The 12026-nt window shown below is 35.4% G+C and overlaps 3 protein-coding genes and 1 long non-coding RNA gene across 4 annotated transcripts in view; 3 read left to right on the forward strand and 1 right to left on the reverse strand.

The window, feature by feature from the left end:
• LOC126693366 (uncharacterized) overlaps positions 1–10157 on the forward strand; it is a 43286-nt gene extending 33129 nt beyond the window's left edge. Inside the window, exon 2 of the mRNA XM_050389321.1 lies at positions 9596–10157. The gene's annotated coding sequence lies outside the window, so the exon portion shown is untranslated. The remainder of the gene's footprint in view (positions 1–9595) is intronic.
• On the forward strand, positions 1219–3235 carry LOC126691371 (uncharacterized). Its single transcript, XM_050386419.1, has 2 exons — positions 1219–1777; positions 2811–3235. Exons 1-2 carry the CDS (start codon positions 1219–1221, stop codon positions 3011–3013), a joined length of 762 nt encoding a protein of 253 aa, XP_050242376.1. The 3' UTR covers positions 3014–3235.
• LOC126693371 (uncharacterized) lies at positions 4028–5901 on the reverse strand. The gene is made up of 3 exons (XR_007645317.1): positions 5542–5901; positions 4439–4516; positions 4028–4339 (listed from the first exon to the last, which is right to left on the reverse strand). It is a non-coding gene; the product is annotated as an uncharacterized LOC126693371 (long non-coding RNA).
• On the forward strand, positions 8933–9868 carry LOC126691372 (F-box protein SKIP23-like). The gene has a single exon (XM_050386420.1). The coding sequence runs from the start codon at positions 8933–8935 to the stop codon at positions 9866–9868; it is 936 nt and encodes a 311-aa protein (XP_050242377.1).
• Positions 10158–12026: the final 1869 nt, after the last annotated feature.

Below are 12026 nucleotides of genomic sequence, written 5' to 3' on the forward strand. Positions count from 1 at the left end.
TATTTCATGTAAGATTTAGAGATGTATTTTTTCGGGTTGTCCTGTAGTGGTTTTTTTTTTTTTTTTTGTGGTCTCAACTTAAACTTAGGGGTATTTTTGAATCAATGAGATGTTCAAACAAGTGAAACCCCTTAAATAGTAGTATAGATATAAATAAAATAATGATTTTTTATACCGTAAACAAAATACCCTCCCTTGGCCCTTTCTTAACCTCCACCTCACTACCTCTACAAATCAAGCTCAACCCTCACACCAAGGCATACCATGTGGTCATTGGACTCGTTAGGTTGTTATTGTTGCCTCATTCTCATTTAGTTGCCATTGTTGTTATTGATTGTTATTGGTGAGAAAAAGTAATTTCAGTGATGAATTTAACTTAAAACAAATAACAACTTGCCACCTTTAATTTGTTGTGAAAGTATTATGAAAATATTGTTGAAATAACATTTTTCTAAATAAAAAACATACCCAAAGAATAAGAAGAGTAGCATACTACAAAGAACTTTTTCATTTAAAAAAAAAAAAAAAAAAAAGTAGACAAGCTCTTTCATCCTTTGTTCTCTCACTTCTTTTAACCAAACAAAAATAATTTTTCATCTCTCTACTTTTTCATCCCAACTAAATATACACTAAGAAAAAACTAAAATTTTTTCGGTCCCCTCCCAAATAAAGCCCATTGATTTACATATTTTTATGACTATATATTATAGAAGAATAAAGATTAAGATGCTTTATACTCAGTAGATTCAAATTACTTGAATTCATTTTTTCTAAAAGAAAAAATTCTTCACATTCATTTATTTGTACCTAAATTATTTTCCAACATAAGAATTTAAGCAAGGTTGAAATTTTTTATCTCAACTATTAAATTAAAACAAAATAAATTTTTAAAATTTAATTCCAATTATCCTTAAATTATGAAGTTTTAAAGTGAAATTTATCCAAAATAAAAAAATATAAATTTGAAAGATTAAAAATTTTGATCTCAGCCATTGATTTAAGTATACGGTGATTGTCCGAACCATTCCGATGCCTCGTTTTCTTCCGCAGTCACATCACCGAGACATACGACACTTGGCATCTTGTATATATTTCTTTTCTCAAAAAAAGAAGAAGTCAGAAATTCAACAACAAAAAATCAACTCTGGACTGGATGCCTCCATTTTTATTTTATATTTTCCGATTCAAAAGATCTCAACGATAGATCAGAAACGCTCAATGCTCAATGCTCAAAAAAAAGAAAGAAAGTCAGAAACACTCAAAGACGTGGACCCTTCACGTGTTGTGAGGCCCACTATAGAGAAAAGTGAAAACGCCAAGTTCCCATTACGGCATTACCTGATGAGTAAACATTCGGTCCGGGCGTGGCGTAAAACCAGTGTTTTATGCCACGCCAATGAGAGCTTGCCACGTCAAAAAAACTCCACACAGCAACAAAAAAAAAAAGAGTCTCTCACAGAAAACCCTTCACGCACGCACAGAGCTTCCTTCAAACCTCCTTCACGCTCACAAAGAACCTCCTTCACGCCGAACCTCCACAACCTGCTCGCACGCTCGCCGGTTCACGCCATTTGCTCTGCTTCCTCTCTTCCTTCACGCCGAACCTCCACCACCGCCACACAGATCGCCGGTTCACGCCATTCCTCTGCTTCGTCTCTTCCTTCACGCCGAACCTCCACCACCGCCACACAGATCGCCAGAGCAGAACGATTTCGAAGAAGAAGAGTTCGCCGGAGCTTGGAAACAAACCTGAGCCGCCGTGAGCCACGATCCAAAGGTTTGTTTTTCATGATTTTCCCTTTTCCCCAATTTGGATTTCGAATTGGGTGTTCGGATTTTTTGTTTGCTTCATCGGAAAGTTTCAAATTTTGAGCATTTCCTTTTATGATGAGAACAGAGGGTGAGTGTTTGAACAGAGGATGAGAACAGATGCTGTGTTGGGTTTTGATATGATCTGGGGTTTGTTTGGTTTTTGAATTAGGAATGTTTGATTGATTTGATTAAGTTAGATGGACTGTTAGATAAATTGGCTTTAGATGTACAATGTGATGGGATTGGGTTTGGGAATGATAATTGAATACTGAATTCGAACTTGTTGTTGAAAGTTTCAAAATTTGTTTTATTTTTTCACAAGTGGGTTTTTGTTGGGTTGCTACAGCTGTATTGTGCTTATAAGATTGATATTGTGCTTTTTCTGATTTCTTTTGTTGTGGTTTGTACTGGGTAAGTTGCTGGAGTATTTTTTTGTATGTATATGCATATGTGTATGTGGGGTTGCTGGAGCTTTTGTATTTGTTTGCTGGAGATTAAGGGCACTTATTAGTCATTGGTATCCACAAAAAAATTTTGTTCAGTGTTTGTTCATCTATGCTTGATGCTACTTGGGAAGTCTTGCTAGCTTGCTATTTTGGAAGCAAACAAATTAGCTTTGTCTTCTATATATGAACTTTGCAGCAGGTGAGGCTTAAAATGTGTTTCCACTAATTAGAAACCCAGAAAATAGCCCAAACTCGTTTTAGTTTGTCTTTGTAGTTAAAATTGTTGTGAGGTGAAGATGGTAAGGTTAAATTTTGATTGTAAGTAGATGGTTTTGAAAGAATATGATCTTGGTCTATCATCATAAACACACACATTTCGTTTCATGGGGATTTGTCCCTTCTTGCACCGTAAGCAGGTGTAGGGAATGTGGCAAACTTCAATCTAACAAACTACCTACTGTCTTTGACAGCTCTTTGTTTGATTCCTTGATTTGAGTTATTGAGATGCTTCTTGTTGCTAATGGTGTTCAATGTTGTACACTAAGGTTGCAGAATGTCAAAGGCAAATATTAGAAGTAGGAGTAATGGTTGAAGAAGCAAAGCGCTCACTAGGGATAAATGTGGATGGAATTGAAGATGGAGATGCTTTTTTGGAGAAAGAAAACGAAGAAATTGACAGAAGTGGACCACCTTTGGAACTAAATATTGGAAGCTTCTTATCACATGCTTTTGATGGAGCCGTAAATGTGTCTTAGAATCTTTTCCTTTTTGTTTTTGCTTCTGTTGGTCTATAGTATTGTTTTAAGATGAAGCTACTTAGTCCTTTTCCTATCAAAAAATCAATTTCAAGGTAATGTCCATATGTGCTAGATACCATATTTTGAAGATGGTTATATAATTGCTATATCAAACTTAAAAGCTATAGTATGTAATATGCAAAATTCGTGTCTTATAAAATGTGGCACCCATTTAGAATTCGTTGTAGTTGTGCTTTTGATTGTTGATGAGTTTTGTTTTCTCCAATTCAACCAAATATCTTACAAGTTGGATCCTAAGTGATACAATGATCTATAAAGATGCATCAGGCAAAGGACTGAACAATGAGTGACTTCAACCAACTCTCACTACCATCTACAGTGAATAGCAAACTGAGATGAATTTCATAAGCCAATGGCATACATAGGTTACTTGAAATGAAGCAAATAGTATGTCCCGGATTGATGTTGCCCAAATTCTAGCAATATATTAAAGTAAAAAAAAAAAAATGCACCTATTGCCTTTAAAATTGGTCAAACTCCTTCAGCAAAAATGAAAAAAAAAAAAAAAAAAAAAAAAAAAAAACCTCCATGCTTGCACATACACATATGCTTGCACAGGTTTTTTTTTTTTTTTTTTTGGTGGTTTTTTTTTATTTTTTTATTTTTTTTTTAATTTTGAAGTTTTCTGCAAAAATGAAACTTGAGAATATATTCATCTGAAATAAAATCTATCACAATTTTTTTTTTTTTTTTATAAAAAAGAGTGGAATTGAGAATACATTCACCTGAAATAAAACCTGTTACAATTTTTTCTATAACAGTTCACCTGAAATAAAACCTGTCACAATTTTTTCTATAATATACCTGTCACAACTTTTTCTATAAGTTTCTCAAAAAAAAAAAAAAAAAAAAACTTTTTCTATAAGAGTTTATAAGAGTCTATAACAGTTCGCCTGAAATAAAACTTGTCATAATTTTTTATTATATAAGTTTCTAATTGAGATTACAATCACCTGAAATAAAACCTGTCACAGTTCAATTCATAAAAGATCATATGATTGACCATACATCTTGAAATAAAATGTCACAATTCTTTTGGGAAATTTCTAATTGAGAACACATTCATCTAGAATAAAATATGTCATAGTTCAATGTACAAAAAAAGATGACCCTACGTTGGAAATACAAAAAAAGAAGATGGTTCTATGTCTATCCACCACAATTTACACATTATATAACCAAAAAATATTTGCTTCCCAATCCATTCTCTTGGACACAAAACTTGTTTGTACATCAACTTTCTTGGAATTGTTGTAATGGATCCTACATAAAAGAATATACAACAAAATACAAAACATAAAATTAGAATGAAAACAGTTAAAAAAAATCAATATATTCTAATTAAACGCTAAGTGATCATACCATAAATGATGACTGGTTATGATATATATGCATAGTAAATGATGATGTAGAAGGATATGTCACACTTGGCAAAGAGTCCTACAGATGATTAACAAATAAAAAAATGAATAAATAACAAAAACATCTATTACAGAATAATTTATACTAAGTAAAAAAATCAAATACATCATATACCTGTACAAAACTTGTAGAGCACAATGTGTTTGCTATGACTAACGGGTTTAACCTTGCCATTGAAGACTCCTAATTTAAAAAAATAAAGGTTTATTTTTGAAAATATTAGCAAATGTATGTATTATCTTGAAACTGAATAAGCTGGAACCCATCTTCACCTCACAACAATTTTAACTACAAAGACAAACTAAAATGAGTTTGGGCTATTTTCTGATTTTCTAATTGGTGGAAACACATTTTAAGCCTCACTTGCTGCAAAGTTCATATATAGAAGACAAAGCTAATTTGTTTGCTTCCAAAATAGCAAGCTAGCAAGACTTCCCAAGTAGCATCAAGCATAGATGAACAAACACTGAACAAAATTTTTTTGTGGATACCAATGACTAATAAGTGCCCTTAATCTCCAGCAAACAAATACAAAAGCTCCAGCAACCCCACATACACATATGCATATACATACAAAAAAATACTCCAGCAACTTACCCAGTACAAACCACAACAAAAGAAATTAGAAAAAGCACAATATCAATCTTATAAGCACAATACAGCTGTAGCAACCCAACAAAAACCCACTTGTGAAAAAATAAAACAAATTTTGAAACTTTCAACAACAAGTTCCAATTCAGTATTCAATTATCATTCCCAAACCCAATCCCATCACATTGTACATCTAAAGCCAATTTATCTAATAGTCCATCTAACTTAATCAAATCAATCAAACATTCCTAATTCAAAAACCAAACAAACCCCAGATCATATCAAAACCCAACACAGCATCTGTTCTCATCCTCTGTTCAAACACTCACCCTCTGTTCTCATCATAAAAGGAAATGCTCAAAATTTGAAACTTTCCGATGAAGCAAACAAAAAATCCGAACACCCAATTCGAAATCCAAATTGGGGAAAAGGGAAAATCATGAAAAACAAACCTTTGGATCGTGGCTCACGGCGGCTCAGGTTTGTTTCCAAGCTCCGGCGAACTCTTCTTCTTCGAAATCGTTCTGCTCTGGCGATCTGTGTGGCGGTGGTGGAGGTTCGGCGTGAAGGAAGAGAGGAAGCAGAGCAAATGGCGTGAACCGGCGAGCGTGCGAGCAGGTTGTGGAGGTTCGGCGTGAAGGAGGTTCTTTGTGAGCGTGAAGGAGGTTTGAAGGAAGCTCTGTGCGTGCGTGAAGGGTTTTCTGTGGGAGACTCTTTTTTTTTTGTTGCTGTGTGGAGATTTTTTGACGTGGCGAGCTCTCATTGGCGTGGCGTAAAACACTAGTTTTACGCCACGCCCGGACCGAATGTTTACTCTTACCTGATTATAAAAAAGAAAACGTTCCCATTACCTATCTAGATTTTTCTGCTGCTTATTAAGGAACTTTTCTCCCTAGAGAAGAACCCAGAAAAGAAATCGCTGCACAAACTCATCTCTTGAATCCACTCAGAACCCAGCAATCCCAGAGAAAGGAAAGTCCAATCAAACATACAGTAGTGAAAGGGATCTAAGAAGATGAACAACAACTATTGTGTCCAATCTCAGATCAGATCACGGCAAAAGGATAATCTAAAACTACTCTCTCTCCCTCTCTATTATCATCCTCTATGATTCTAGTTATCCAAAAATATGCTCATATCGTTTTTTATTGTGCCTATTTGCATGAGCGTTTGGCAACACAAAAATCAAATCAAAGGCAAGCAATCACAACCGACAGATAATCAGACAGCAGAAGAGCCAGCAGTGGAGCCATAAACAAAGTAGAAATGTCAAGAGAGAATTAGACGGTGAGGTAGCTACAACAGGATAATAGTAAGTCATTCATCAGGGTCACGCATCCATCTTGACCAAAACACACACATATATAAAACCCATCAGATCCACGATCTAAACAATCTCCAATTCCTGGATCTGTTATTTTCACCACCTATATGCCTAAAACCTTCACTTACCAACGATCTAGGCACAAAGAGAGGAGCTATGGTAGAATTCTACGCACGAGCAGCTATGTTAGAATTCTACTCACGAGCAGCTTCGGCTATGGCGGCTGCGTGGAGAGAAAGAGAAAGAGAGGGAATCGCCACCTAGGAACGGCAGCGATGGCCAGTAAGAGGAGGATCTGGCGGAGAATCGGCCCGATCTACTGATGTGGATCGGGTCGGGTCTCCCGTTGAAATGGTGCACTACCCGGTTCTATGGGGATCGGAGTTGGGCCGGGTAATCCCCAACTGGGTATATTATTTGTTTATAATTAAAGCCCAATTCCTTGATCCAATCCAATGCATGATGTCAAAAGTTACCTTTTTAAACTTTTGATGAACCCTTGAGAAGGTTTTTGCAGAAGGTATCAGATCTCAATCCCCATAAATCACACAGACATACCCAACAGCCCAGCCTTGGAAAACAAACAGCTTGGTCCAAACTTAAAGCCTTCAAAATAAAGAACCCAATAAAGAAAATGACGCAAGATGACACGCAAGCAGGTGATGCAGAAAACGCGATGCGCTTTGCGTTTCCCCGGAAGCTAGGGGTTGTTTGGATGAGAGAGTTTTGAGTGATATGATTGTGTTTTCATCACTCATCATCCAAAATTTGTGGGACCCACGGAAATTTTTTTTGTTTGGACACCATCACTCATGATCCATGACTCAGTTTCCATCACTCAATTCTCTGATTTTTGAGTTATGAGTTATGGAAACTGAAAACACATTTTAGCTGTTTTCAATTTTCATAACTCATCACTCAATGACATTTTGGTAATTATACACACATGGAGGGACCCACAACCGCAACTTTTGACCTTTGACTTTTTTTTTTTTTTTCACTGGTTGGTCTTCCCTTTTTTTTTTTTTTTTTTTTCTTCACTGATTCTTTCTTCAGTTCTTCGTCTCTCTTTTTTTTTTTTTTTTTTTTTTTTTTTTTTTTTCCACTGATTCTTTCTTCAGTTCTTCTTCGTCTCTTTCTCTTTTTTTTTTTTTTCACTGTTCGGTCTTGAATCCTTTTTTTTTTTTTTTTTTTTTTTCACTAGTTGGTCTTCCGTTCTTTTCCTTTTTTTTTTTTTCTTCACTGATTCTTTCTTCACTGATTCGTCTCTTTCTCTTTTTTTTTTTCACTGTTCGGTCTTGACTCCTTTTTTTTTTTTTTTTTTTCTTCACTGATTCTTTCTTCAGTTCTTCGTCTCTCTCTCTCTTTTTTTTTTTTTTTTTTTTTTTTTTTTTTTTTTTTCTGGGTTCAATGAGTTTGGTTTTTTTTTTTTAATTATTTTTTTTTCTCATTAGGTTCAGTGAATTTAGCTACTGGGGGTTGAAGGAAAAAAAAAAAAAATGTAAAAGCTACACAAGGTACAAGTATGGGGCCCACAAATAATTGAAAAATATTGAGTGATGATAAGTGAGTGATGGTGCCAAACAAGATGGGGTGTTGTAAGTGATGAGTGATAAGTAATAAGTGATGAGTGATGAAAACTGAGTGATGAGTGATGGGTGATGAAAACTGAGTGATGAGTGACCATTTTTTTAAACCAAACAAGGCCTAGATCTTTCAACAAAAATAATTTTAAAAATAATATTTATATATTTAAAAATTATTTTACTACAGTTTTATGCCCAAACACTACTATAATTTTACGCCCCCAAACACTAATACAGTTTTATGCACCAAAAATTAACTACTAAATAGTTTACTGAAAAAATCGTTTTTAAGGGTGGATTTTGCTAACAGAGCAGTTAGCTTCTTCATACACAGCTCACCTAGCTTCTTCATCATGAGTTCAGTAAATGTTTTACTTGTCGACTTTTTAAAATTCGGTGTCCATTTCCAAGTTGCATTTTTTATCACTCTCATTCGCGGTTACTTGATTTCCTCTTCAAGCTTTCGATTAGCTCTGTTTGTAACTTTATTGGTCCTTTCAACTCTTTCCCCAGTTCAAGTTGAAAAAAGAAGTGTCCTTGTTTGATTTTACTCAAAAGTTTGTAACCACCGCTTCATGTTTTGTCGTTAAAGAATTTCCTTCAATTTTGTTTGTTATCGTAGCTGATCGATCAGTCACTTTTATTATTCAACTTCGAATAGATATAATTTTTCTAGATGATCGATCTCCTCTGGCTACCTCGAACAGTCTGTTACAATCCAATCAACACCATCCTCCAAACTGGTCCAATCTTCCCGCTGATATGATCAGCAAAATTGCAGATAGATTACCTAATTTCAAAGATATTGAAGCGATTTCATCTGTTTGCAAACCTTGGCGTGATGCTTGTTTGAAAATGAAAACTAAAAGTCCTACGTGGCCATGGCTGATGTTTTCCGACACTATAGATATCGGCCCACGATGCTTTATAAATATGTGTGACAGCAGACATTATCAGTTAGAATTACCTTCGATTCACGAAAGACGCTGTTGGGGGTCTCCACATGGTTGTGTTGTAGCCGTGAGTTCTGATTATGAAATCCGCATCGAACACCTGATTAAAAGAGTAGGGATTGCTCTTCCGCCACTAGATACAATTCGAAGACTGGCTCCTAGAGAAGAGTGGTTTCGGCTTGTACACAATTTCAATATTTTCAAGGACCCTTCCCATAAGTTCTCATTTCTTGTCACTGCTATTTTTGGCCCAATGAATCAATTGGCTTTTGCCAGAGTGGCTTCCAGTAGAGGTGGAGAAGGAGAGGCTTTGGGTAGAAGAGGACATGGTGAGTGGGCTATTGTCAACAATCCAAACAATTTCAAATTCAAGGATGTTGTACATTTTAAAGATCAAATTTTTGGACTTTGTGATAACGGCACGCTGGTGCGCCTTCTTGTTGATGCTCCTGGGTCAGCTGAAGTACAAGTTATTGCTTCCAAACCACAAGATGTTAAAAAACCCCAAAAATTATATTTGATTGAGTCATCGGAAAATCTTTTTGTAATTTTTCGTTACACACATCGTTTTCCTTTGAAGATGAGGCACGAGACCGTATGTTTTTTGGTCTACAAGTTCAAAATCAATGAGAAGGCTTGGGAGGAAGTAAGCGACTTGGAAGATCATATTATTTTTGTTGGTGATGGCAATTCCTGGTGCATTCCTACAAGGAATATCAATTTCAGAAGTAACAGGATCTACTTCACAGATGACAATTGGGAGTACCAAACGCACCCAGGAGTAGCATATGGAGGCCGTGATGTGGGAGTGTTTGACATGGCAACTGGGGATATTCAACCACTTCCATTTTGGAAGGACAACCCTCTCTATTATTCTCGACCAATTTGGGTTACACATACTTTGCGTTTGGATTAGCATTTTACCATCAGTTTTTCCCCACTTGTTATGTACAATATTTTATGCAAATTATTTCTAGGTATGATTGTATGTTTCCCAACTTTCACCAAAAGCTAATCCAAACGCTTACACTTAGTATACTTTATTTCTCTAATACCATTGTATGTTTCCCAGCTTTCACCAAAAGCTAATCCAAACGCTTACACTTAGTATACTTTATTTCTCTAATACCATTGGTATTCTGGTTTGTAAGCTGGACGCATTCTTGAGCTAGTATCTAGTATATATATGGTTGTGATACTGTGAATCTATTTATCTTGTGTTCTGGCTTTCAAATAACAAAATCTGAAAATTCAATTTAGATTATATTTGTAAGTAGATTGTTTAAACAGAGCCCTAAAACTCGTCAATTAGTCTAGCATGCTGATTGCCAACAACTTTTGTATTGGTTTCCCCACCACACCCCCCCCCCCCCCCCCCAAAAAAAAAAAAAGCGACTCTGGAACTAAAAGCAGATGCAATTTCTTCTTTTTAACAAAAACCAACCCTCCTAACATCATCTCTAACCGCTCGAAAATGCCTTCTATATTGTTATTGCCACTATGAATCCTTTTGTTTCTTTGCAGCCATGAGTGGTAGATTGTAGCAGCACAACCAATCTTACAAGCTTCATTTGAAACCTTCTTTAACACAATTTTGAAATTTGTTGCCATAAACAGATGATTTCTACTCTTAATTTTGCTTCCGCAGGAAACACATAACAAGTCTTCCTTTTATCCCCGATTAGCAACTCTGTATAGAGTGGAGAGTCTACATACTGATGTATGAATGCCAGGAATATCATCAGGAAACCTAACCATCTGCATCTTCCATCCTATGTTTTTCTTGTGTAAATCTCATTCCAAGTTGAACTATGAAGTGTACTGGCCTGCCTTAGAAGGAATTCAATTCATATATAAAACCTTCCTCCCCAGGTCACTTGATGTTGTGAATTTTTGTTGTTTCTGTTGCTGTGAATCTATTTATCTTGTGCTATGGATTTGAATTAGAAAATATTAAAACTAAGTTTAGTTGAAATTGGTGACAAGGTTGCGCCCAAAAACTGAGTAAATTAACTGACTAGTTGTTTCTCTTTTGTTTTTGGATTTATGTAAAGAAATAAACCAGAATATTATTTAGCTGAATCAAAAGAAGAACATAGATCTTTTCGCAAAGCAGAAATAACAGGAGGGAGACAAGCCAATGAAAACACGAAAGATATGTAACTTACAGCCCATTTATGAAGACTGAGATATTAGTCAAATTACAACTTCCAAAAGGACATGACCTCAGTTTAATCATCCTGGATCCCAAGAATACAATTCTCCTGAGCATATAAATACCTATTGAATTTGACGGTGATGGAATCAGCCAAAAGAAAAAGGTTCTCATTACTTTTATAATCGGGTTTAATTGGAAATGTTGTACTTAAGAGTCACGATGTTTATCAAATTTAAAAAATTAACCTGCATTTTCTTTTGATGCCAATTTGAGTATGATCAGGTCAACTGAACCTTTTTGTTTTTTATAAAATTATTGAATGATTAAAAAAAAAAATCTGAGTCGTATTTGAAGGGAAAACAAAGAAGCTAAATTAAAAACAAAGTTGTTGCTTTTGATGAATGGTGACTACATAATTGATCAAGTGCCTCTTCCTTGGCAAATTTCTTCCTCCCCCATTAGCTTTCACAGTTCACACACGGCAGACCTGGCTCCATGCAGATTGGTGTGAATTTCAATTCCGATTGGTTTGAATTTCAATTCCATTAATGAGGTCAATTGGTGCTTTACTTGACCTTTTGTCATTTCTTTAAGTTTAAGTACGCTTTTGGCAAGTTCGTTGCTCCGTATAATGTACTTCCCTGTTCGTGTGGCAAAGATTTGTCTATGGGTTAATTCCTCCACAACGATATCGTTTATGAGATGTGTTCCATCACTTATGTCTATTGTTCAACCTCTTATGGAAAGGTCTATAGTTATAACCGTTCTTCTATGTTTGTTATTGTACAAATTGTACCTAGTTCTCCAAAAATTAAGGGCCGTTTGTTTGTTTTGTGAGTTCTAACTCACTATTTCACATTTCAAACACACTTACATATATTTCAACACACTTTTTTATTTACACGTATATCAAAAA

The sequence above is a fragment of the Quercus robur genome, chromosome 7 (assembly GCF_932294415.1).
Source record: "Quercus robur chromosome 7, dhQueRobu3.1, whole genome shotgun sequence".
NCBI classification, from domain to species: Eukaryota; Viridiplantae; Streptophyta; class Magnoliopsida; order Fagales; family Fagaceae; genus Quercus; species Quercus robur.

What these genes read in the sequence shown, in the direction of transcription:
- LOC126691371 (XM_050386419.1), top strand. Translation starts at nt 1,219, where the DNA reads ATGCTCAATGCTCAAAAAAAAGAAAGAAAGTCAGAAACACTCAAAGAC. An exon ending in CCGTGAGCCACGATCCAAAG is followed by an intron (nt 1,778 to 2,810) that starts GTTTGTTTTTCA and finishes CTAAGGTTGCAG; the next exon opens with AATGTCAAAGGCAAATATTA.
- LOC126691372 (XM_050386420.1), top strand. Translation starts at nt 8,933, where the DNA reads ATGTGTGACAGCAGACATTATCAGTTAGAATTACCTTCGATTCACGAA.